General features: G+C 49.8%; 1 protein-coding gene across 5 annotated transcripts in view; it reads left to right on the forward strand.

Annotated features, from left to right (window-relative positions):
- The window catches only part of kcc (solute carrier family 12 member kcc), a 436,470-nt gene that overhangs the window by 249,535 nt on the left and 160,122 nt on the right, over positions 1-26,813 (forward strand). For all 5 annotated transcript variants that reach the window (XM_065424384.1, XM_065424386.1, XM_065424383.1 and 2 more), the window contains 2 exons: positions 4,085-4,167; positions 19,898-20,005. In XM_065424384.1, the coding sequence (XP_065280456.1) occupies positions 4,085-4,167; positions 19,898-20,005 (191 nt within the window). The remainder of the gene's footprint in view (positions 1-4,084; positions 4,168-19,897; positions 20,006-26,813) is intronic.

Consider the following 26,813-nt stretch of genomic DNA (forward strand, 5'->3'; position numbering starts at 1 on the left):
GCTGCGCTAGAAGCTTCGACCCTTTGGAGACAGTTCGTCACCATTTTGGGATATTCATTTTTTTTTTTCTTCTTGTGCAATACTGTTTGCTGCCCTTAGGATAAGGGTTACTTTGCCTTTATACGTGGATCGCTTGTATAGTTATTCGTGCAGGCGCAGCATCTGTGTTCCAGGGATTATGCTCATAGACTTTCTCCTCCATCGTAGAGTTGCGTCTTCTTCCTCGCGGGGTTTTCTTGATGGGGTGCAGACTCTGGCGGCGCGACCGCGTGGCGTCGTTTAGCAGACGCACCGCCGCTGTCCTGCTCCCGTCATGCTAATGGGGCTTAACGAGCGGAGACGCCATTACCGCTGCCCTGGGGCTTCTTCGCTTGTCTCTTGTGCTGCACTTCTGCATCTTATTTTGTGCACGCCGGCGCGCGGTCACTGTGCCCCGAGTCCCCCGCAATATGCGTCTCTCTCTCTCTCTCTCTCTCTCATTCCTGTGGAGGAGCTGCCGTCAAGCGCCCAATCTTATTGCCCGCACTGTACTCTGCGCTCGTGGTTGCTTGATCGCGTGAATGTACTTGTTCTTGCCCCCCCCCCCTTTCCACACACACACACATTTTCTTTTTAATGCATTATATGGCTGATAAAGTGGAAAATCCGGCGGTGTGGCCGAAGATCGTACAAAAAGTCAAGTGGTCACAGGGACGCGCTCGTTCCAGTGCTCGCGCGTTCGTCATCCTTTCTTCCAGAGCTCGCTCCCATACTGCTCATCACGCCAGCTTTCCCATACTGCCCCTCCCTCTGCTAAGGCACTGACGGCACTGGCCCACTGCCAGTCGGTGCGGTGATTTCCGTGAGTTCTGTCGTGCGCTCCGATAGACGAACCTTCGACGGAGATTGTACAAAAACATCGCAACCATTACACTCTGTGAATCTGGGCTACCAGCGGAGCTGCCAGCGGGGATGCAGGGACGCTGAAGAATGTATGGGAGGGTACCCTACATAGACCCCTTTCGCGGAGCAGTCTGTTCTAGTGAAACGAGATGACGCCTTCGGTGGCGCGCCGCACGTGGCCTCAGCGACAGCGCACGAATACGAAACCGTTACCGCTGCCACCTTGCTTCTGTGGGACCAGTTGTTGGAGATACAACTGACTTTTCGCTAACGCACTCCAATCATGCCGTATTGAATCATGTGGATTGAAGACGTGTGCAGTAGTTGGCTGAAGAAATAGTGACTGCTATATTAAGGAATGGAATGAATCTGTGTGGGCAAGCTCGCGGACCGCTGCTGCAACTGTCCGCACGTGTTACCGGCACTTCGAGATGTACGGCCTTCCTCGAGGATACTAAAATTTGCTCATCCGCCAGCGCTGTATCACTTAGTTTAGTAGAACTTGTTGTTGGGCGAGTTGGTAGATTTTAGCGAACATTGTTTAACTGCGCGAGCAAACGAACCACAAAGACAGCGAGGGACAAGGACGGGCGCCCGTCCTTGTCCCTCGCTGTCTTTGTGGTTCGTTTGCTCGCGCAGTTAAACAATGTTCGCTGTATCACTAACCGTCAAAGAAGGTGCCTCAGCCCTGGAAAGTCGTCAAAAGTGAGTACCGCTCGTTAAACAATATTACAGAAGGAGCAGCGCGCTTCTTGTCATAGTAAGTTTCTAGCGCACACATCTACCCCAAATGGCACGGAAACTTAAGCCCACTGTATGCCGATGTTATCAATAAGTGAATGGGCGCACACTTCAATATATACACCCACTATAAATGACCGATACACCGATAGCCCACGAATGGTCGAAGCTGAATGCCTCGTGATGGTCCACAAGAGCTACAAGATATTACTATGTACAACATGGCTACGTTTCAAGCCTTGTGCGCAGTAAGAACAAATGTATCGGAACTGAGCACACCCGCGAGAGATTAGGCAGAAAGGAATCAGATAGTGACCGCACCGAGCAACGTTACTGAGTAAGAAACGTGACAAGCCGCTGCTTCGAAATATTTGCCAAATAAAGAACGGACAGCCAAACACACTTATCCGGATTCAATTCATGAGCGGAAAGTTTGGACAGCTTGGAACACATATTTAGCCCCGCCTTTAGAACAAGCACCATATACGCTGCTCGCGCCGTTTAGACATAGCTTAATCACCTCCGAAAGCGCCTTTGCATCTTCTCTCAAGCTGTGGCCAATGCTTCGTGTCGTCCACCCAGTCGCTTTCTACGACATCTCCCGAAACAGGTTTGCTAAGCCGCACCATATGGCCTCACCGACGTCATGCACACCCATTGTAAACACGGAGGCAGTTCAGGCAAGCAGTGGACGTGTCACCACGTGATCAAATATGGCAGCGCCCGCGGGATCGCCGCGAAAAGGTCAATAAAACTCCACTGTAAGAGGTCACGGTCTCACGGTCATGGTCTCACAGAGACAGGCCGCGCCGGTGGCCGGCTTATACTCGTATATATATTGCCTTTCGGGGAGTTCTGTCGTGTGTTCTGATGGACAAAACCTTCGCATTCGACTTCTCAGTCAGTATGGCTGCGCCCGGCTCCTTTGTACGTCCACGCAAGTACGCCAACGAGGCCGAGGCACGTGATGCGAAAATTGATACAATGCAACGTGAAAACAATACCGTTACGTTTCATAAAACGAGTCATCATTGGGAAGACGTCGCAATGCTTTCGCATTCATCCACGTAGGGATACCTAAGTTCCCTTGACATTTTTTGTTGTTGTTGCATTTCAGGCTCGACATTTTTTTTTTCCGTTCGCCTGAGTGCATTAAATAGCTCCTGTTTGGTACATATCTCGTTCACTGTCGCTTATCTCCCTGGAGAAAGTGGAGAAGCGGACCAACTTGCGCTGCCAAACGACCCACTTTCTCACCTTGAAGAATCTCTTCCCTTCACTCACTCGCTGTCACTCTTTTTGCTGTCAATAATTCATACAGTAACGCTGCTAGTAAGTAGTCATAGCGCTTTGTCAAAGCTGGCAGAGTGATTGACTGCCCTCACGGCAAGACCTTCTTAAAACCATATCTTGGTAAAGTTTCCCACAAACGATATGCATAAGGGGCCACTAACTCTGAACGCTTTCTTTCTTCCTTTTGCTGTTTTACCCAGTAACTGCCATCGCCTGTATTACAGATGACCCTAGCGGTGCACGGCAGATTCGAAACGGGCTGCAGTACCGTGATGAAGATGAGAGTCGCTGTAGTGCATGCAACGGCAGCATATCCGCAGTGGACTGCGTGGCTACGCGCACAATTTTGCAGTACCTTTGCACAAGCCTGACGATTCATGCAGTGTGGTAGATGGTACCGCTCAAGCGTCAGCCAAACGCCCGTCAATAGCCAACTTTTGCTCCCCTTGTTGCCGTGCCACTGTAAGGTGCAATCATTTTAGAGGCAGCCATGTAAGTTGCAAAACTTGATGGAGGCGTCCTGTTCTCTTTCTTTTCATTTCGTAAGCTCCCGACTGAGATTATACGCAAACCATCAGACGTCCATGGCCGAGTGAGCTCACCCGCGGTAATATCTCGCGTGAGCCTCGCACGTAAATAAATCATAGTTGAGCAATTGCGCAGCGAGCGGGCCCGAAGATGTATGCGCGGAGAACGTTCGCCCATCACTCGTAGTGGCCAACCGAACACGTCTGCATCAATACTTAACCAACTTGGGATGGGTACGGGTGTGCGGATTAACGAGGCGCAAACTTTGCTTTGTTTCTTTCTCGCATACGCGGCTCTCTTTCGCCGTCTAAGATCGGCGAGGCTTTTGCAGGGATCTTGCGGCTGCTGCAGGCGCTTGCAGCCAGTATGCGTATATAGCAAGTGTTAAAGCGTTCCTTATCTCGATGACCATTTCCTTTTTTTTTTCTTGTCACCGTCCCATTCTATAATGGTTGCTAATTTTTTAGTAAGGCTTATTAAAGAAGAGTTTGTGCGTTTGCTGACGATTTGCTTCGTTTCGTTTTTGTTTTGTTTTTTTCGCTTTGCTAATTTGCGCGTTCGTTGGTGCTTCTGGTTTGTTATTTTTTATGCCGCCTGCACACTGACCAATGCTCCTTTTCTTTGTTATTATCTGGTGCAGGTGACTCTGCGCAGTGCGACGAACGGCCAATCATCCAGGATGGCGGCCTGTCCAGCTACGAACGGAACCTGTACCTTTACCACGTAAGTGCTCTCTTCCTGTTCAGCGTGTGCTATAAAGTGTGCAGACGAGCTTGTGTTGAGCGTGGTCTCTGACTGCGCGGCGCCAAATGCCATCACGCGGGCGCATTTTGAGTGCATTTTGGTTTCTTCTGCAGACACGGAGTTATAGAGTTTTCTGATCGGTAAATGGCATGTGCTGTCTTGGTCCGCCTTATTCCTAACCATACCAACTTTTTTGATGCCGGCTCGCGAAGCGAACTGGGTACGTTGCTTTATACAAGAGAAAGAAAGGAAGAAAACAATGGTAATATAGATCCCTCACATGGCAAATAAAACAACTGAGGGCGTCGTTATTGAGACGTTGTGAAGTGTGAAACGTGTGTGAAGTGTTTTAGAAGTAACTAAAGCTATCTGTTTTTTTAATTCATAGTTATGTTGACCGACGGAAGCGGTCGGTGCTGGTACCGAGATAATGGTGTATACCTTCGAGCGCTTTTCTTGTATACTTCGCAGAGGCACTGTATGAGTGAAGCCGTCCTAGGACATTTCTTTTATGCAGTTGCCGTCGTCTGCATCTGAGGGCAGGCACGTTATTGGCTACGCAAATGATGTCGCGTTTCTTCGCTTTGTCTGCCTAACATGGATCCTGAGGTAGGCGCGTTATTTCGCTACTTCCTCACCTTTGTGCAGAGAAGCAGGACATCCCATCGTTCCTGGCCCGAGCCATTCCCCTCTTGCAAGGCACATGCCCTCGCACTGTTCCTATGGGCACATTGCGCTGACGCTTTCCATAGTTGATAGCAGCAATGCAACCGCGGCTTTAACACACAGCCAAGTGAGCGGTGGAAGCAAGTTGGAAGGCACGCGATAAATATTCGTCGTGGCAACCCCGATCGCTGATCTCGAGGAAAGAGTGTCTGAGATCTGAATGCTTGCGGTCTACATAAGACGCGCGAATGCTCCCGCGCTTCCGCTCGGCAAACGTCGATACGTAACACTCAAACGAACCACGAAGGGGGGGTGTGGATCCCTGTCGTTTCTAATGTCGTCTCACTTTCTTCGCATCCCTAGCCACTGGGGCCGGCGACGCTGAAAAGTGTCTTAGGGCACCCTCTAGCCAGTGCAAGGTACCCTTAAGGTTCAGGTTTCACCCCGTTTCAGCAAAAAATTGCTTGCTGCGGAGATAGGGATCGATGTTTTTGGGAGGGATCACGGACGAATCCCTTGTTTTAAAAAAATTGCAAACATTCTAAATAATTATTACAGGCCGCATGTTGCAGTAATCCGGAAATGAACCCGTTGTGAAGGCATGTTTACACGCAGGTATTCCGAGATTAGTACCTATTCTGGGATATCCGTTCGCAATTATGTGGCGAGATAAATCTGCGCTCACTTATTGATTTTCCAAAAGGCCTTATTTGCTTGCTGCGGCATAGCCCGCTGCGGTTGCTCAGTGGCCCTGGCGTTGCGCTGCTGAGCACGAGGTCGCGGGTTCGATTCCGGCCGCAGGTGGCCTAATTCCGATGGGGGCGGCCTACAGAAAATACTCGTGTACCGTGCATTGGATGAACGTTAAAGAACCTCAGGAATCTAAAATAATCCGCCGTCCCCCACTTCGGCGTGCCTCATAGCCCACTGTGCAATTTCTTGGCTTTAGACCGCATAACTATGCTGGAACAGCTAATATTAGAAGTAATCAACAGTGGGCGAACAAGGAATGTCTCAAGCTTGAGCCAACGCTTTAACAAGGGGACATTTCTTCGTCAGGGCCTTGACGCGAACACATGTGCCCTTGTCGAAACTTTGGCCTCTGTGTCTTCTTTGGACATGTATTACGAGGGAACTTAATGGTACCGTATAATAGTCAGTGAAGGGAACGCGGACGCCGTTGACGGAGATTTTCTTTTCCAAGCGGCAGCGATTAGAGGATAACGACGAGCGAGAAAGATTCACAGAATTATAATTCTCATCTTGTTGCTCCGCCGTTAAGAACTCTGCAATGTTCCGTTTGTACTTCGCGCAAACGCGCGCGAAAGGAAATGTCCGACTAGCTATTGAATGCAGAGAACCTCAATATACCTTTCTCCGTTGGAGCTGGCATGCCAGCGACGGCTTCGTAATATGGGAAATGCCTGTACGCCGCAGTGACGGGCGTCGCACTTTCGCTTTCCTCCTGTGCTGTGCGAGCACCTATCACCAGGAATAATTCGGGCAACTTAGGCAAGGTGGCGCATGTTACCGCCTAATTCAAACACGAGCTTCTTGTTTGTCCAGCTGCGACGGCTTTGCGCCTCTCTTCGATTCTCATCCGTCTGCTGTTCCCGCGTGCCATTGCTGTCGAGCTAGCTGAGTTGGAAACCGCCTTCATCTATTTAGTCCACATACCCTTCTGCACTGAAGAATCCTCGGTGGTGGCCAAAGTTGGCCTGCAAAAGTAGATAATTAAACGTGATTGGGCAATGTACAGATTCAATACTAAACCCAGTACATGCTCCACAGCGGCAGGGGCAACTGTCAGGTAGATGTTGTTTATGTTCCACTTTGTTTAAACACTGAATTTTACGGCGAAGCTGTATATGGCTAGCCAGTTCGTCCGTCTGACCGACGCTTGTTCGCCCAAAACTCCTGCAGCGCAACCCCATGCGCATGCGCGACAAAAAAAAAGAGAGAGAAAGAGAGGTGCGCGTTTGGCCGTGCCACTGGTGACGTCGTGGCTCTCCGTCGCAGCCGAGCCCGCGCGCAGCAGTTTCTCTCCGGCTCCGAACTGGGTAGGCCACGCGTCATACGTACTCCTTAGGAGCAGGCAGCTTTCTATCAGCAACGCCAAGAACAGAACCGGGAACGAGCTCGTCTACGCCGGACCGATGCTGCAGCCCGAGCACAAGAACAGGCTCATGCAGCGGAGCGCAAGCAGCAACTGCGTACCGAGGATCCGGCAGCCTACCAAGCCGTAGTTTAATGAACCGTCGGCACTAACCCAGTGGTAAACACTGGGGCCGCATGTTTCAGCTTCGCTGGTTAACCATCTGTACGGAGTACTTGGACGGTGTTTTATTTTCTTCTTTTTTTAACCAGTGAAAATTATTTTAATAAAAGGCAGAGGTAGAGGAGTTCAGTTTCTCGCATAATTTCTTCAAAGCTGAGTAAAAACAATTCATTTCGCGCTGTGCTCGTTGTGCGGTAATGTAAAGCGACATGCATTTCATAATTATGTTTAGCGCAACGTCCGAGGGTGAAAATGTAAAATTTCTCAATGTGCTCCCTGAGGTTGTGCAAGTGAGTCCTTGTCTAGCTGTAGCCTATGGCTTAGCTGCGATTGGTGATTTAATGTCTGAACCATGCTGCGTATAGCACACGGGGGAAAAAAGAAGAAAGAAGAAATAGTGAACCTAAGGAAAAGGCCTGCTATTGATGTAACACGGCTGGCTAAAAGCACTTTCAAAAAGATTTTCACCGTGAAGCAGCAACGTTCTCCGCTTGTGACCAATCCGCTCAAATGAAAATGGTGTGGCGAGCTACTTCCTAGTTTTGGTGAATCGCGGCGTACGAACGCAATATTGGGAGTATCCTGGCCATAGATTCTGTCCTAGTACAATGTTTTCTCATGAAAGAGAACGGACTGCAGGCGAAATCTTTTTTTTTCTTTCTTGTGTTTACTTAGAATTAAGAACCCATCGAACAACCAACCAACTGTCGGGCACCCTGGCCGTTTCTGAAACAGTAAAAACCCACACCGGTATATGCGCTCTTCTGATCAGACTACTGTGACAGCAGAAGAGCGATAAAGGCTATTTTCTTTTAGGAAGCCCATGATCTCATTGGCTGTTTGCTTGCTGTCCAGCAACGCGGCATTCTGTAAACGAAGTTTTAAACGATGGAGGTTATGTGTTTGCGGTATAGAGTTCAGCCCTGCGCAAAATGGTGGCCGCTTGGTGCATATCCGCACTCTGCGTCATTTCACTCACATTTCTTGCATGGAGATATAAATGTAAATAAATGTAGATGCCTGTGGGCGTGGGTACTTATGTCGTGAGGAACGTCAAGTAAGAAGTGGTGCCTTGTTGTCTTCGTTTCGTACCCACGGCGCCAACGCTGCAAACATGTGGCGGGCGCCCGCGAAAGCCTGCGCGCACGGCGTACACTCTTTCCGCATAGTGCACCGTGCGAGTGCGGGGCACTGTGGCATTGCCACAGACAGACAGACAGACAGACAGACAGACAGACAGACAGACAGACAGACAGACAGACAGACAGACAGACAGACAGACACAGACACAGACAGACAGACAGACAGACAGACAGACAGACAGACAGACAGACAGACAGACAGACAGAAAGAAAGAAAGAAAAACTTTATTCAAAGGTCTGTTGCGCTCAGCCCGGCGGAAGCGAAGAAAAGGCGCCTGGTGTCCAAACTCCCTCTTCGATGTGACTAGCCTAGCGCGAATCTTAATCGAGAAGCTCCATGGCGTGGCTGGCAGTTGCGCAGTTTTCTGGTTTGCAGCCTCTAAACAGCAACTAAGCAGACGGCGCGTGCACCTCTTGGTTGTCGCCATGACACAAGTCCCAGCGCGCTGCTTCAGATATTTTTTTCGTCGCGCTCCGGGCAGCCGCGGGCGCCGCCTTATCTCGGAGGCCATGCCCAGGAGCCGTGAACTCTGTCTAGGTAATGCTTCACTTCCCGCGAGTTGTAATGGCACTTTTTTTTTCTTACCTTTCTTTTTCTTAGTTTCGGTATCAAAAACGGAGATTTTTGCGAGCTTTTAGTGACACTTAAAGCGTGAAATTTTGCCCGGAGGCTCCTCTATACCTACACTATCTTGAACTATAGGCTTTCTACGCAGTCCAAGACTTCGTAGCAGCTGGCCTTTAAGTGGGAAAAAAAATGAAAACCAAAACTCGTGGTCCTCCGTTAAGACCGCATCGTGTTTCTGTCGCGTCGATGTAAGTAGAGAGGTTTATTTGCGCTGCCAGAGAGCCGAAACTCCCCGCGAGCTGGATTGCGTAGTCCGTGCTGAAAGCCTTATCCAAACCAATACGGTGATATTGTTGTTCTGCGAGACGTGTCATCGTCCTGGGTGAAGTAAGAACGGGCTGTGGAAGGCGTTACATAATGAAGGTGCGAAGGCTTTCGAGATAGCGGTCCTATAGGCACATCTTTCCTTTCGCATCCTTCGCACGACATTGGCGACGATCCTGTTTGGCTCTCGTTGAATAATTTATTTCCTTCCTTGCCGCATGCTCCTGGTACGTTGAGAAGCTGCTTTCTTTTGTTTACAGGGACAGACTATAAGCAGGTAAGGCTACAGAAAACGCTGCCGGTCGGAAGTTGCGTAAAGTATATATATCCCTTCCTTTTCTCTTTGTTTCTCTTCGGGAATAAGGAATGGGGGAGAAGTTTGTAGTCGATCACAGTAGTGTGTAGTATAATAAGGTTCGCTGAAAGCTAGTACGTGTCTACGGGATCGTGACGAGTTCAGTAACCGCTGATGTCGCTTTGTGGCGTAGGCGGTAGCTTAGACTGATGCCGTGAGCTGAGTGAACGACGGCAGCTTTCAGGGCGGACCAAGTTACGGAACAGTACTTAATGTATGCGGGTATGGCGTCACCGTTCTTTTCCTCGGTATGTGTCTGAGGATGGTGAGAAGCCTGAAGTTTGGTATGTTTATATTTTGGAAGTTCGCATGAATACAGGAGTCTCGCGAGTCACTGAATTACCGTATCTTTAAAGTAGGCAAGAGCAATACGGTAGGCAAAGGAGGAATAGGAGATTTGTGGCGTGTGAAAGTTATAATTACAAAGTTACTATCGGGCCCGGCGGTGGGGTGTCATTGCGATCTTGAGATGAGGTGCCATTCGCGAACACAATAAAAAGAGAAGCGACCTGTGTCAACATCTACGCCCACAAGGTACACAACAAGATACAGTAGCGAACTAAAGTGCTAGACGACTCAATGATTGAAGAAGTTGTTCGTGCTTGATGTGATGCAGCGCAGCACAGCTACGGGAGACTCTTGAGCTCCTGGAAACGTTGCCACAACACCAACTTCATGTGCCTCTGGCGGAAGAGTGGCTTAGAGTCTCTTGAAAAGAATATGGTCCAGACACCTTGCGGAATAGAAACTACTACATGCTTGAAGTGTAACTGCGGTACTTCAGCGTCGCTTTATTGAAAAACCACGACAACAAAATAGATGCTTTCATTATATGCAAAATCGTTTTATCTAACTCGCACATTTATATACAGCGTGTCCCACATAACTTTAGCGAAACATTAAAAATATGCAAATTCTACTTAGCTGGAACGAACCATATCGTTTGCCGTGGCTTGGGGATACTCAAGTTAGCTTTTGCATTCCGATTAACTACATAATTAGTCTTAATTAATCAACTTCTTCAATATTATAATTAGATGAGAAGTGTCAGTGAAAGAAATGTAGAACAGCACAAAAGACTACCGATACAGCTTTCTGTTTCTCAATACATGCTGCATCAAAGTGTTTTTCTGAGTATGGAAGCCCGTGAATACTCGCAAAGTGCCTCAAACGGCCAGTCGCGCGGAAATCTCTGTGAGACTTCGCCCTTGTTATGGTTTGCTGTGTGCAGCGATGAAAGGAACGGATGCCAAGTGCCTGAGACACGACGTGCCTAATCGTTACGTTCGTCAACACGAAAAGACTTGTCCGTCATATGTGTGCGACGGGGTTATGCGCCATTGCAAATACTACTCTCCTCTCTCCGACGTTCGCCCCCTGTATGCCGAGGAAAGATTTCTCTCCGAATTCCTGTGTGTGGGTCGACCAGTGTGTTGACCCGACGTGACCTACGCTCCCCGCCTCTACACCTGTAAGTGTTTTTTCTCCGTATTCCTCTGTGTGGACTGACCAGTGTGCTGACAAGGCCCTCTACCAGCGAGCAAGAGAGAATGAGGTTGCCCGTATGGTGTAGCGTATAAGAAGGCCAGCGAGACGCCACGAAGAGATCTTCTCTGCCCTTGCATGCAGGAGCACGCACGCCGAACGTTTCCGTACTTTTTGCCTTGGAGCGCACCGCTCACCCCTAACGATGTATTAAACTTATGTTATTTGTTTGTACATCATCTCGTCTTCCCTGCCGGGCCCTCTCCTATGGTCAATCTGCTTCGAGCTCCAAGCAGACGCTTTTGAAGGCCGCCGAAACCCCACCCCATACCATCTGATGGCAGCCGTAGCAATTGGTAAGCAGTGAACGGATATGGATCTGCGAGCATCGTCTACAAAGTCGCAACTGAATGCAGCGCTTGCGATGGTTTACGCCGGATTCTTGGCTGCAAGGTGGTGAGTGTGTGACTTTCTCTGCTGAGTTTTGCCAGGTTTTGTTGAAGGGTTAGAAAAGAACGCGTAATTCGAGCTTGTGTTGTCGCTTAGTTAGGTTGCGGCAAGATAATTGTGTACGGTAGAGCATCACTGAAAACAGCCATGAATTTGAAGTCGTTGCGTAAACCGGAGTTGGAGCTAGCGAAGAAGTTGCAACGGAATGTCACTGAGGCACTCCGAAAACCACAGTCGATTGAGGCTGTTCTTGCTCTAGAGGCTGAGGATGATGAGCTTAAGGAATGCCTGGAGATTATCAGAGAGCGGGAGACTGGAAAAAGTCAGGCAGAAGAGGGCGAACAATGGGAACGTGAAAAACTGGAATGTAAAGAACAGGAAGAGCTTGAGGAAAGGGAACACGCACTTAGATTGAACCGACTTGAGCTTGAAATGGTACACACTCGAGAAGCAGGGCAGATGAGTGAAGGAAACAGTGCGGGAGAGCGCGTATCGTTAAAGATGCCAGAAATAAAGCGGTCCTTTATTTCTTCGAGCTGATGTGCGACAAAGACGGGTTCTCCCGTGAATCGTGGCTCACACTGTTACCTGGCGAGGCAACGGACGTAACCGCTCGCTTAACTAGAGAGAAAGCCGGGGATTATGATCAGGTGAAGTCCAGGTTGCTGAGGAAGTATAGGCTGTCAGTACAAGCGTGCCGGCGGAAGTTCCGCGAAAAGGAAAATGCTAGGAATGAGTCGTATACAGAGTTTGCATTTAAACTTATGTCAAACATAGAGGAATGGCTCAAGGAACAAAATGCCTATGGTGATCACGCGAAGGTTGTTCAGTGCTTTTCACTTGAACAAGTGTATAACCGCTTACCTGAGGACGTGAGGTACTGGGTTCAGGATATGCCAGAAGTTAGCACGATAGCCAGAGCCGCTGAATCAGCTGAATTAAAAAAAAATTAATTATAGGGTTTTACGTGCCAAAACCACTTGATGAGGCACGCCGTAGTGGAGGACTCCGGAAATTTCGACCACCTGGGATTCTTTAACGTGCACCTAAATCTAAGTACATAGGTGTTTTCGCATTTCGCCCCCATCGAAATGCGGCCGTCGTGGCCGGGATTCGATCCCGCGACCTCGTGCTCAGCAGTCCAACACTATAGCCACTGAGCAACCGCGGCGGGTGATCTAGCCGAATAATTTGTGACGCGTCGGGCTCCCGAAGTCAGCGACGATGGATAAGGCGATCCCAATTGCAGGCTCGGCAGCCGAAGCAAGGGCTTGAAAAAACAAAGGACGAGCCTATGATTGAGGGTACCTCTAAATTGAATACTTCAGGGTCGGAAGGGACCCCTGAAGTTAAGAAACTGGAATCAAGGAAACTCTTCTTTGCTACCACTGTCACAAACCAGGGCACATTGCTGCGCAATGTAAAAAGGTAAAGGTAGTGTTTTCATCGGTCGGTTGCAATTACGAGAACATGAAGATGCTCGAACCGTACATGCGCGACCTTGAGGTAAACACTTAAAAATGTCGCGTGCTGCGCGTCTCCGCGGCTACTATGAACGTGGTTCACAGCTCCTATGTGGAACCTGAGATGTTTACGGGTGAACGCGGCTGGATTAAGCAAGCTGTAGAAGCTCACAGTGCATGTCTTCCGGTCGCAAAAGTATCTATTAAAGGTCCTTTCGGCCCACTTCAGACGGAAGCTACCGTATCGCCTACACTTCCTCCGCTGTGCCCTTACCTGTTCTCAAATAGGTCGGATCAGATTCTGCATTAGAAAAGGCCAAGGTTCCGGGAGGCTAGCGTGATGGCACTAACAAGATCGAAAGCTCGTGAGTTAACTGCAACTGCAGTTGCGGGAACGGCACTATCTGAGGGGAATGGCTGTTCGGAACCTCAGAAAGCGGAGATCGAGAATGCCGCCGCGTTGGAACAGCAGGAGTTTGGATACGCACAGGCATAGGTCCCGGTAGTGGCATCAGCCGAGTTATTGGAAGAGCCAGATTTAGTTGCAGCGCCTACGTCGGAAGGCTACAGCGGTTGTTAGAGATCGACAGTTCAGCCTTGAAGTCCGAGAAAAACAGGGACGTCAGCCTGCGGAACATCCGACGCAACCTAAACGAATGTGTGGCACGGAAAAGCGTGAATTTTTATGAGAGAGGCGGCCTACTGTAAAATAAGTATTAGATCACAGGGGTATCACGTATGGCCAGCCGGTCGTCCCCTGGGCGTATCGACAGGATCTTTTACACTTGTCGCGCGGAAGCTCTTGTGCTGGTCACTTAGGTGTCAAGACAACTAAGGATCGACTATTACAGGAGGATTATTGGCCAGGTTGTTTCCGCGACGCAGAGCAATTTGTAAGGACTTGCGACACACGCCAGCGTGTGGGGAAGCCGGTTGAAAAGGCAAGATCGCCGATGAAACTAATGCCGCTCATCACTGAGCCATTTCGCCAGCTCGTAGTCGACACAGTAGGGCCACTTCCAGTAACAGCCTCGGGATTCCGTCATATTTTGACAGCGATTCGCCCCTCTACTAAGTTTCCCGAAGCGGTCCACTTAAAGAAATTAGTTCGGTCGAAATATACTTAATGCGCTCCTCTCGATATTCGCGCGAGTTGGCTTTCCCGCGGAAGTACAGTCCGACCAAGGCACCGTGTATATACTAGTTATCTAACCACGCCCTCTTTAGAACGATGGGGGGTGAGGCTCACTCATAGCTCAGTATACCATCCGCAGTCCAGTTCCGTAGAGAAGCTACAATATATTAAGAAGCGCGCGTTAAGGGCATTATGCTTCGAAAGGAAGACAGACTGGGAGCTGTGCTTGCCTGCTACTTGCTTGCGCTGAGGACAGCGCCGCATGAAGCTACCGGTTTTTCGCCAGCAGAGCTCGTGTACTGCCGCTCGATGTGATCGCCGCTACGCATGCTCCGCTAATCATGGGAAGGACGCAGGGAGGACCCAGTTGTGATCGAGTACGTACTAAGCTTCTAGAACGTGTAAGAAAGGCGCAGAAGTTGTCAGAATAGGCCATGTCTAAAACCCCGCATAAGTCCAAGGCGTATAACGACTGGACAGCCAGGACCCATCTATTTGAAGTCGGCACTAAAGTAAGGATTCTGCGACCATCGCAGAAAAACAAGCTCGAGGTGCATTGGGAAGGTCCCGCAAACGTGGTTCAGAAACTATAGAACACGAACTACGTTATAAGCCTGCCGGGAAAGCGGAAGATACAGCAGGTTTATCACTGTAATCTGCTCAAGCCTTACAAGAAACGCGTAGCAATTCTAAGCATAATGGTAAACATTCCCGAAAAGATTCCGGTAGAACTGCCGGGACTCGTGTCAGTCACTAACGGAGAGGCTAGGGAACAATTAATTAGGGAACTAGTCTCTAAAGCGACGCTAGAGCTTAACAAATGACGGAGTTGCAGGAAATCCTGCAGGGGTTTCAGGACTTACTTGTAGATAGGCCAGGAAGGACATCGCTTTTTACACACGACATTCTAGCACACTTCTTCGGAGCCAGTACGTTGAAAGGCTTGTCGAGGGTCACCGCGCCAACGTGAGATTATGGATACGGAGGTGGGAAAAATGTTGATTCTAGGTGTGATCGAGTGTTGCGAGAGCGATTACACCTCGCCTTCGATCTTAGTTGAGGTGCCGGGCAACGATCCGCGTCCTGGCGTAGATTACCGCAGGCGAAACGCGAACTCTAAAAATCAGATTTATCCTATACTTACAAGAAGACACTATCAAAGAAGTGAAGGAGAAGTTCCTCGGTACGGAGCGAAACATTAGAAGAAGACATTATCAAAGAAGTGAAGGAGAAGTTCCTCGGTACGGAGCGAAACATAACTGTAGATTCGCACTTCGACGAGTATCGAGGCAACCCAAATATAGAACTGGATCGGCCCTTCACAGAAGCAGAAATCGAGAGGGCCTTGAGCAAGCTCACCCGCAACACGGCGCCGGGGTACGACAGAATAAACAACAAGACACTCCGGAACCTTGACGGACCCTCTGTACACGCGCTCTTAAAATACATCAACGAGTGCTGGCAACAAGGTAAAGTACCACCGGAATGGAAACATGCCGAGGTAAGCATGATACCTAAACCCAACAAGTCCATCAGCGTGCAGAACCTTCGACCTACATCCCTAACCTCGTGTGCTGGAAAACTCTACGAGCACATGGTGCACAACCGCATGATCGACTATCTCGAAGACAACGAACACGTCCCAAGCACTATGTTCGGATTTAGAGCTCACCTGTCCGCGCAAGACGTGTTGCTGCAAATCAAGGAAAAAGTAATCGACAAGCTGGACATGCACAGCAAAAGAGCCATCCTCGCACTTGATGACGTGAAAGGGGCTTTCGACACTTGACGTGAAAGGGGCTTTCGACAACGTGTCACATGAAGCCATACTGCAGCACCTCAACGTATATAACTGCGGCGAAAAAGTATATAATTACATCAAAGATTTTGTGAAAGAACGGACAGCCACAGTGGGGATAGGCAACTTACGCTCTGAGAAATTCGACATACCGCGAAAGGGAACGCCACAAGGCTCCGTCATTTCGCCGATGCTATTCAATCTGGCGATGAGCTCACTACCCAAGCAACTGAAGCAAATAGAAGGGATTGGTCACGCAATATATGCTGACGACCTCACCATCTGGACTACGGGAGGGTCGACAGGTAAACAGCAAGACGCTCTGCAAGAAGCGGTTGACACTACGGAAAAATACTTGGAAGCATGTGGACTGACGTGCGCACCTGAAAAATCGGAGCTCTTGGTGCTAAGAAAGCGCACAAGAGGCCGACAACCGTAGCAGATACCAGACCCGGTAGTAAAGGTGGGAGGCATCATGATTCCGCAGGTTACGACGCTCCGCATCCTCGGACTCCTGATTCAAAAGGACGGGGCCGGGGGAGCAGAGTTGGAAAAAATTCAGAGAACAGTGCAACAAATAACCCACCTTATCAAAAGAGTGACGAGCAAAAGCCACGGACTCAAGGAAGAAGACTGCACGAAAATGATTCAAGCGCTGCTCACGAGCATCGTCACGTACGGGACCCCATACGTTGCAGCCACATCTTACAGCCACATCCATACGTGCCAAGGACGCGAGCACGGCGGAAGAGGTGGGCATAGCCCTGGCCATCGCAACGTGCAAGAAGGCCATGGTTATCGTGGTGACGGACTCGCAAGAAGCATGCAGAAGGTATATGAATGGATTGATTGGAAAGGCAGCACTTCAGGTCTTGAACAGCACCAAGATAGAAGCAGCACAAATCCTCTGGACGCCGGGACACGAGTCTCTCGCGGGGAACCAGGCGGCGCACGCCGCGGCTCGAGATCATGCACGCCGAGCCACCTCCGACGCGCAGAGAACACGTACCAACGACTGTGACGAGGATGATGAACGCATATCCAAGAAGTACTCGGATATCTTGGCGCACTACAGGAAGCAGAGGCGTCGCTACCCGCCCGCGCATAAGATGATGAGTAGGGACCAAGCGGTAACCTGGAGAAGACTACAGGCTGGAACCTACCCACACGGAACACTGCTGCACGCCATGTAACTGGGCATCTACGGGCGAGACTGCAAGTTCTGCCCGCCGGACACGCCCAACACCTTGCGCCCTATGGTGCTTGGATGCAGGAATAATCGAGAAGCACAACCATCATCATCGCCACCAGGCGATAACATGCAGAAAGAGGCGGAGTCAGAAGAAGAATTGGAAGACCAGTGGGAGGCTCTGCTGGTGACGCAAGACCCTGACAGCCAGCTGCGGTTGGTGAACAGGGCTCGGGCGGCGGCAGCGAGCCATGGCTACCTGGACTGAGGAGGCCACCCACCTTTGGGCTCAAGAAGCCTGGTCTCACAATAAAGTTTATTTCTCTCTCTATCCTATACTAAACATCGAAGAGCGCATCGAGAAAGTTAGTAGCGCCCGATTGATTTCTACCCTGGGTCTAGTTCGAGGCTACTGGCGGGTTCCGCTCACAGAGTATAGGCCAGCAGATATTCCGCTTTCATATCACCGTTTGAAACGTTCCGCCCTAAGATCCTAAGCTTCGGTTTGAAAAACGCACCGTACTGTTTTTCAAGCCTTGTGGACAAAGTGTTGCGAGGACAGGTAGAGTCACCTTGCCTTACTTAGATGATGTCGCGATGTATTCTGGATTCTGGTCGGAGCATATATGCAACATCTGAGGGGAGTGTTGGCCCGCTTGCGTGAAGCAGGCTTAACCATCAAGGCACCAAAATGCCAAATGGCGCACGCGCATATCTCGGTCACGTAATCGGACAAGGTCGTCGCCGTCCCTCTGAGCTAAAAGTGGTTGTGATACAAGATTCCCCGCAGCTGCGCACAAAGACCGACATCCGATCTTTCTTATGGGTCGCCGGGTACTATCAGCGCTACATCCCTGGTTATTCTGAACTAGCTAGCGGTCTAACTGATGCTCTTCGAAAAAGTGAGCCACAGAGTGTCCTCTGGGACGAAAAAAAAAAGAATCTTCTTTCAACGCCCTGGAAAAACGCGCTGCCGAGTCAGCCCGTGCTAAGATCGCCGGACTACACGAGGGGATTTGTGCTTCAATGCCATGCGAGCGAGCGATACATGGGGGTCGTTGTATGCCAAAAGGAAGAGAGCAAGGAGGGACACGCCCTCCTTTACGCAAGTCGGAAACTCACTAGTCGAGAACAGGCGTACAGCGCTAATGAGAAAGCATGCTCATGTCTTGTATGGGCTGTTCAAAAATTGCCTTGCTATATTTTGGGCTCGAGGTTCATCATCGAAACGAATCATGTGTCCTCTCAAATGGTTGCAGACAATGGCTTCCAAAAGTGGCCGTCTCCTGCGTTTGAGTCTCGCTTTACAGCAATATTCTTTTGAGATGCGTTGTAAAAAGAGGGTCTTCAGAGGCAATGCCAACGTCTTGAGGCGAAGCACTGAGATCGAGAATCAGCCTCAAACGTTTCCCAACACTCGTTTTTTTTTTGTTTTTTTTTTCCCCTGACATGATTGTAAGAGTCTTATTTTGGTTTACGCAGTTGGGTTGAGTGATGCCTCGTGAATTGTATAACAAGTTCGTGTATGTATTTAGTGCTGCTGTAAGTTCTGTAAAACTCACTTTGGTGTGGGAAATAAGCCTGGCGGAGCTCAGCAATAATTTGTCTCGCGCTTGTTGACTGAGCGATTGAGTCTCGGTGTTCTGCCGACGCGTGCTATGAACGAGAAACTGTTGCAGACCCTTCTGAGGCATCCAGACTCGGCCCGAAGCGTTGAGAGTCGTGGGAAAACGCCCACAGTGTTTCGCGCTCCAGAGAGCTGTGCGACAACCTATGACGACTACGAGCACCGACCTGCGTCATCCCTTTGGCCAGCGGATGACCTCCCCTGCCCATCGGGATCTCTTTCGGTGGCGGGGCAGTTTGTTATGGTTCACTGTGTGCGGCGATGAATGGAACGGATACCAAGCGCCTGAGACTCGACGTGCCTAATCGTCACGCTCGTCAATGCGAAAAGACTTGTGCGTCATATGTGTGTGACGGGATTATGCGCCAGTGCAAATCCTACTCTCCTCTCTACGACCTTCGCCCCCTATACGCCAGGGAAAGGTTCCTCTCCGAATTCCTGTGTGTGGGTCGACCAGTGTGTTGACCCGACGTGACCTACGCTCCCCGCATCTACACCAGTGAGTGTGTTTTTTCTCCGTATTCCTTTGTGTGGACTGACCAGTGGGCTGACAAGGCATTCTACCAGCGAGCAAGAGAGAATGAGGTTGCCCAAATGGTGTAGCGTATAAGAAGGCCAGCGAGACGCCACAAAGATATCTTTTCTGCCCTTGCATGCAGGAGCACGCACGCCGAACGTTTCCGTACTTTTTGCCTTGGAGCGCACCGCTCACCCCTAACGATGTATTAAACTTATGTTATTTGTTTGTACATCATCTCGTCTTCCCTGCCGGGCCCTCTCCTATGGTCAATCTGCTTCGAGCATCAAGCAGATGCTGTTGAAAGTCGCCGGAACACCCGTCCCCGTAACACCCGTCCCCGTAACAACTGGGGGCAGCCGTAACACCCTGGAGACTGGCATGGCTGGCCGGATCTGCGTCTTCAGTGCCAAGATGAGACCTCTCGTTTCCGCCGGGGGCGTTGACGTTCTGAGGAGCGTCTCGTCTTCGGCGTCGGTAGTGTGGTTCACTCCCGCCCCTCCTCTTTATACCCTCCTCATCTTCTTGACCTCCGACTTACAACAAGGAGCCACCCCTTTTTCAATTAAATTCGTTCATTCATTCATTCATTTTGCTCCGAAACGCGCAGGTGCCGGCAGCGTGGATCTGATCAGGTGGAAAGAGACTACAAGTGCGCGTGTTTGACGCGGCAGCAGTGTTCCTAATCGTGCATCTTTCTTCGCCGCTGCAGGAGGAAATGCCCGACCGTCCAAGGGTGGCTACATTGCTCAGCAGCCTGGCCAACTACGAAGTGGCGATCCCGTCTGTCGCGGGGGAAGAGGCCCAGGCTGCTCCTAAGGTGAGTGTGCCGCCGAGCGCGCTCTGCACGTTCCTTTGTGGATTTTGGAAGTTGCCGCAGTAGGCAATACCGGCAGGCATCGTCGTTTCGCAGTCCACACCTTCAACTTGCCGCCAGATTTCGTGCCAATTTCAGACGTTGCGCCCTCCGCGCACTTTTGATTTGTTTGTTACTATGATTGGCGTTGCGCTTCGGTGGGTACACTCGCCCGTTCACAAAAAGTTCCGTTCCATTATGGCAAGTTCGTTTACATTGTGTCTCTGAATGGTCAACCAAAGTTATTATCGTTACGTTTAGCCGAAATTTCCGTTTAAGTGCGTTTCGTTTGTGCGAAATCCACTGTATTTGCTTTGTTTTCCTGATTAATTTCTATATAAATGCAGCACGTTCATTTGCGCATTGTGTCACACAACCTCCCGTGGAAACGACAGCCCGACTCGACCCGTTCTCCGAACAGCTCGGGCTGACGTCTGGATCGTCGTTCGCAGTCACTGGCAATTAGTACTGCGAATGACTCAACGGGAGTCGGGACTCTTTCAACCGAACTTTACCGTGGATGTAATTTCTGCGAATTTCCCGAATCGTCTGTATTCGGAGAATAATCAGCCTTGCGAACGCTTCATTCGCCCATAGGTCACTGTGCGGATCCGGTTCCTCCATATCACAAAGTTCAGTGTGCGCGTATAATACCGAAGCTTAATATCGGGCCGCAGCCGCGATACATCAGCTCCTGAATAGGGAAAAAAATTAAAAGAGGGCTTTTCATTAACGGTTGACGCATAGAAAGACAAGTTATTCTTGGACGGATTACTGTACCTTGTGGTTTGTTGTTTAGACTGTGAAACTTTCGGGATCGGCCCACATTGTTAGATTGCACTGTCTGCAGGGTCGGGTTATATTTTCGTTAAGTAAAAGCCACGCTTCCGGTTCCGGGTTTAGGCATGCGCACTTGTAACGGGCGCACTTAGCAGGGTTTCAGTTCGTATAATTACGCATTATTGCTCCTCCGTACATAGCTCTACGCTAACTTGGGGCGTCCTTTTCGTTTGAATCTTCATTTTGGTGCCTTTTTCGTTGTGTTACGTGCACTCGAAGGTCTCAAATCGCCTTATTTTTACGAAAGTAGCCAGAAAGAAATCGTAATTGTAATTTAAAAAAAAAGACGCAGAAACTTCTGTGGAAGTTGTCTAAGTATATGCGTGAGCATTGTGCCACTTATGAACACACTGCCCTGCTTCATTATCAATGTTATGAAACTGGATGCGACCAGTATAACGACAGCGCTGCGGCGACATGAACTGCTAAGGACGGCGGCGCAAGGTGAATTGATGACGTAAGCAAACTACTGCAGGTACCGCTAGGTGCGCTGATGATGTTCCGATCATTACAAGCCGTTATTGTTCTTTAGCGCGTTATTCATACGCGTCGAACCATTATGAACCATGATGAACGGTCCCGAAGATGCTAGAAACCCGCCGCCGTCGGTGTTCATTCAGCACCCGTGCTGTCTGGAGCGATTTCATGCGGATGATAGACCGGGATCAGAGGATCGGTTCCTTTGACTGCCCGATGGCTGCTGGGTCGAATGCCAGCCACTCTAGCCGGAAACCGCCCGATAGGTGTTTCAGCGCGCATTCACCGGTCCGACCCAACCGGGGACGTTGCACCCCTGCCTGGTTGCACCCTCTGCCGGGCGCTGTGTGGCGGGACCTGCAGGGGAACGAGTCTCCACACCACTCCTGTGTTCGCTGCGGGAATTCCCATGTTCACGCGTACAGACTAGATGCCGCGAGGGATCGAATAGAATTGTTACATCGTATATACTGGCTGCACACGGAGGAAGCTATGGTGATGAACCGTACTCCGAGGGCGGCGGCTGTGTATGGCGAGTCCGCGCGGGCAACTATTTTGAAAGCAATCTGCGATGGGTATAGGGCTTGCTGAGTGCTGGGGCCATATAACGTAAAACTATTCCGATATGTTTTTGTTCTAATCTCCTGACGCCATTTTTGCGTAACCGCTGACGCACGCATCGGGCGGCGTCTCGCAGGGTTGTTTAAAGAGACTAATCAAACGCTTTCCTCGTTTATAGGAGGTCACTTTTGTTTGCTTTAAAAACGAATAACATTGCCTACACTGAGCTGCTTGTCTTATCTAATTGCCTGATAAGAGGCGAGGAGCACGGCTCAAGTGGAGAGCGATTCAATGAGGCCGAGCCAGTGCACTGAAAATCGATAACCGGATGAGGAGGGTGGTACGCCGTCTGCGATTGGTCCACTTTCCCTTACTTAGGTTTGGGTGGCTCGTCGAAAACCGCGGTGGCATGCAGCGGAAGTTCTAGAATGCCGCTAAAAATGATCATCAGCAAAGAAAAGTTGGCTGAGCGTTATCGTAAACGTGTCGAAAGTGCTGGAAAACGTTACACACCCACCCAAGAAGTATTATTGTACGCAAATAAACCCATGCTCTCCGGCAGGTGCAGTAAGAGTTGGAGGACGCTCCCACCGCTGGTAACCAGTTGTAAGGGTTGTAGGTCGTAAGGAGGAACTTGGGAGGAACTAGGGGAACAGGGTTTATTTACAGATATTTACATTTTAAACAAAATACATTCGACAGTCTAGCGTGGCTCCCAAATGGAGCACGCAAGACGAAGCTTACAACATGCGAGCACGAAGCTCCAAACATGCAGCACAGAGCACGATGACGAGCACGCCGACAGAGCACGATGACGGGCACCTTCTCGAGCACACCCTAGCAGCGACAAATCACATCACATCACATCACTTTATTTTCCTTAAAGACCCCTTTCGGGGTGTTACATAAGGATTGGGGTTTACAAGATGCAGGCGTTCACAGAACACTCCGTTCTCCCTAGATCACTAGATTCACAGGGTCACAGAACACTCCTAGGATCACAGAACACACTAGGATCACAGAACACTTCGTTCTCCCTAGATCCCTAGGTGAGGGAAAACCGTTCCAGTCATCGCAGCCGAGCCGCCTTTGAGCGGCAGGGCTTACACACACACGTACGCACAGCTTTCATTGCCCCCACCGAGGCCAGACGGGCTTCGCAGAACTCGAGGCTTACTTCTTGACCAAAGGAGGCGCCTCTTATTCCCCAAGCTGACCCCCACCGCGTGGCCCCCGGTTCTCCATTGTCTTGCGTCTTGAAAGGCGCATGCGACGTTGCCACCAGATGCATTCCCTCGGGAACTCTCTTGCTCACAGCAGACCAGATCGGCGGTAGCGGGTTCAGTAGCAATAGTTGGTCCGCCGATCGCACTTAGTCATAACGGCGCCGAGGGGGTGTTGAAGCGGCACCTCGAGGTCCCTACGAAATGAGTCACCGCAGCAATTGTGGTAGGCTTCCATGGTTCTCTTCGCGGAAGCTCGCAACGCTCGCAGCTGCAGCTGGCTGAGAAAACTTTGCCTGTCGGCATCTCTGCAGGCCGTTCCTAACAGTGCGAGTAGTCACTGCGTGAGTGATCGCTGGCAGCCATCTTTTATTCCTTTCGGAACGGGGCAGCCTGCGGCTAATCATACAAAAATTCAGTTTTGTTCGGCGTATTAATGCATCTTTAACGCGTACACGTCACTTTGACGCGGTGAGTTTTCGCGGTTTTGTGACGTCGCGTGACAGGCAGGTGAAGTGGGTGCAGCCCGAAAACTTTACACCAGTAGCCGAGGTCTAACGGCGAAAAGGCGTCGAATCAGAAATAACTATTTTTCTTTTGTTCTTTGCAGTCATGCATAATCAATGTGTTCACATCATATCAGATGGGGAGTTACCGCGGTTTTCGGGACGTCGCGTGACAGACACGCGAAGGGGGGGGGGGCTAAAAATTTTATTGGCCAATGGCGGAGGGATGATTGCAGAATTGTAATAGAAAAGTTTGGAATAGTTTTACGTTGTAGCGCCCCTGGTAGCTCCGTATGCGCTGTATTCTCGCCGTTTAGTTCGCGTTGAAACGAGACGCGCGGACGCTATCTTCAAAACGATCTGCAATGGAGACAGTGTGAGGCCAGTGCTGATAGCTCCGTGTGTGCTGTGGTCTCGCCGCTTAGTTCGCGTTGAAGCTAGATGCAGCACGAAGGTCAATTCGCTCGCTGCTGCGGGCCCTATCTTGAAAGCGATAGTCTTACGTGAAGGAAGGATGGACGGGCGGACGGACGGACGGGTTTCCTCGCTGGGTAGGCAGAGAAATGCTTACGTATTTAAAACTGGACAGGTGATAAATTCGTTCTACAAAACTTACTTCGTAATTGTGTCTTAGAGGTGTAAGGGGTGTCCTGATGCACGAGTGGACGTTTCGTTGATATTTCGTCTGTAGTATAACTTATCGTCACTCCGTATGCCTTCGGGCTTAGCTATGTGAAGATATTGATGGCAACATCGATTGCTTTCTTCTATGGGTGTGCGAATATTCGAAAATTTCGAATATTAATATTTTTTAATATTCGCATTCGATTCGAAAATTTTCGAATATTCCATCGCATACGAATATTCGAAACAAATGCAACATATTGCTGTCTGTGCGGGAGCAAACATGGTTGTTAGCGTTTATTTTTGTCTAATGTAAGAAAGTGCGTCTGATTTTGTGCTGAATTTTGCTGTAATTTCGTGGTGCTGGCGAAATTTCGCCTGTAATACACTCTTAGCCACTGGACGTATAAGCTGTACAGAAAATGCAGCCTCTCATTAGCAAGGGCACGGGTTTGCGAACAACGGGGGTGCACACTTTTGCAGGTTCCTCCCCCAGTCCTGAGCTTATTGCTTGACAGCAAATGTGACGAGTGACGACTGGTACAGGGTCAAATACCTCTTCGTTTACGGGAAATTGATGCGGTATAATAAGGCACAGCAGAAATCGTTGAATTTTCCAAAGCTAACATGAGCCAAATACACAATCCTTTAGTATAACGGCTTACTAGTTAAATTTTTTTAACGATGACAATGTAATTTCACTATTCCAACATGTTAAAATAAGCCAACTTGCTAATAAATTCAGGTGCATATCATTATTCGATATTCGATACGATAGTCGATGCTAAATATTCGTGTTCAATTCGTATTCGAAAATTTTGATATTCGAGTTTTTTCCATACGCTGCTGGCAAAGACATCGTAAAAAAAAGAAAATTTAATTGCAATGCGTATTTCTGACCGCTGTGCGTTCGGTGTCGAATAAAAAATAGCAAATTGCTTGTGTCATGTTATACACCGTCGTTACAGACAGAGTTTTGAATGTAAGCGCGTCAGACCGTGCCCTGTTCATGTGCTTCGCGACCGTGTCAGCGTTGCATTTTGCATTCAAAGTCCCCAAATTTACGTAGGTCTAACGCCGACTGAAACACTCCACCACTTCTTTACGTCTCTTTTTGGCAGACCAGCAGTGACGTAAGGATACCCATTAAGATTTAAGTGTCTTCGGCAGAGCCAGCTCCAGGATCAGCGCTGGAACACAGCAACATAACCAGCGCAGTGCCTCCCGCGCGGCTTTCGTACTTATCCTTCGAGAGGGCTGGAAACCTCCCTATGCTTCCGTTAAAATGGGCCTCGTGCCTCACCGCTCGCGATCCGTTAATGTTTTGTAACTTTCGACGCACGGCCGAGTCGCGTCGTGCGCCTTCCGCTTCACCCTACAACTAATGCATTGTAGCTTGATTCACGAGGGTTCGCATTAAGCTCTATAATTACACGTGTGCCGCGCATTTCCATGTGCCCGAGCTCGCGCGACGGTCGTGGTATAGTACTTTAATGAGCGCGCGGAACGCTGATCCTGCGTCATATCGAGTGACAAAGGAGGAAGAAAAGAATTGCGGTGGTTCTGCGCTGCTTTGCATACGCGCGGCCGGGCTCCGTAGCGTCGTGTGGAAAAGGGGCAAGAATTCATTTGCATGCCGAAGGGGCGCCGCCGTCTCAGGTTCAACGATTTGAGCTGCTTCTCGCGGGGCACAAGGAAGTGGATTACAGCGTATACCGTACACGCCGCGTTTTCCGTCTGCGTGTTACTCGGTCGAGCATTTTCTGTCTAGTGCGCCGTATGGCAAGTGGCGCGGTGTGTGTGTGTGCACCGTTTGTGGATTCGACTAACGAGGTGTTTTGCCGGTCGCCCGCGATCGTTGTGCAGTCTTCTCCACAGGATTGGGGCTCCCGCAGCAGCCGCGAAATAAGTTTTCGCTTCGCCAAATGCTGCGCTACCGATCGCGCAGACCCTTAGCGGCAGTGGCGTTCTGTACGGGCATGAGGTCGGGGGTTTGATTGGCCGCTTCGACGGGCATCGCGACCAATGTGGAGTGGAGGGACGCCGCTTTACTAGGCGCCTATTTAATGAGCAGCCATGCATCCGGCGTAGTCATTTGCGTGTAACTGTAACGTGCGCTCTCCGTTAACATCGAGGCCGTATCGCCTTATGAGTGCGTTTTAGTGGAAGCATGTGTCGTTTGTTAAAGATACCATTAATCGGCATTGGACATGATTCTAAAGTAGCGTTTTTCGTGCGGGTTGTCAGGATCAGTGTTACGCAAGATAATTAGGACTAGAAAATTAATAGGGTGACCGAGTTCTTACCGCTCGCCAACTGCAGTAAGCAAAATTCATAAATATGTACGCATCATAGCAGCTGCGCATAGTGAGAGTTCGCTGCGCTGGCGTTGTGTTCGTCATTCTTTCAAAGCTCAGTCTAGGTCTGGCCAGAAAAGCGGATAGAATGGCGATTACTGCGCTCGTGGAATACTAATGTATTCACCTGTTTCACTATCGGGGAGACTAACTTTTTTAGTAGTTTGAAGCCGAACCTACGAAC

The sequence above is a fragment of the Dermacentor albipictus genome, chromosome 1 (genome assembly GCF_038994185.2).
Source record: "Dermacentor albipictus isolate Rhodes 1998 colony chromosome 1, USDA_Dalb.pri_finalv2, whole genome shotgun sequence".
In the NCBI taxonomy this organism is placed as follows: domain Eukaryota; kingdom Metazoa; phylum Arthropoda; class Arachnida; order Ixodida; family Ixodidae; genus Dermacentor; species Dermacentor albipictus.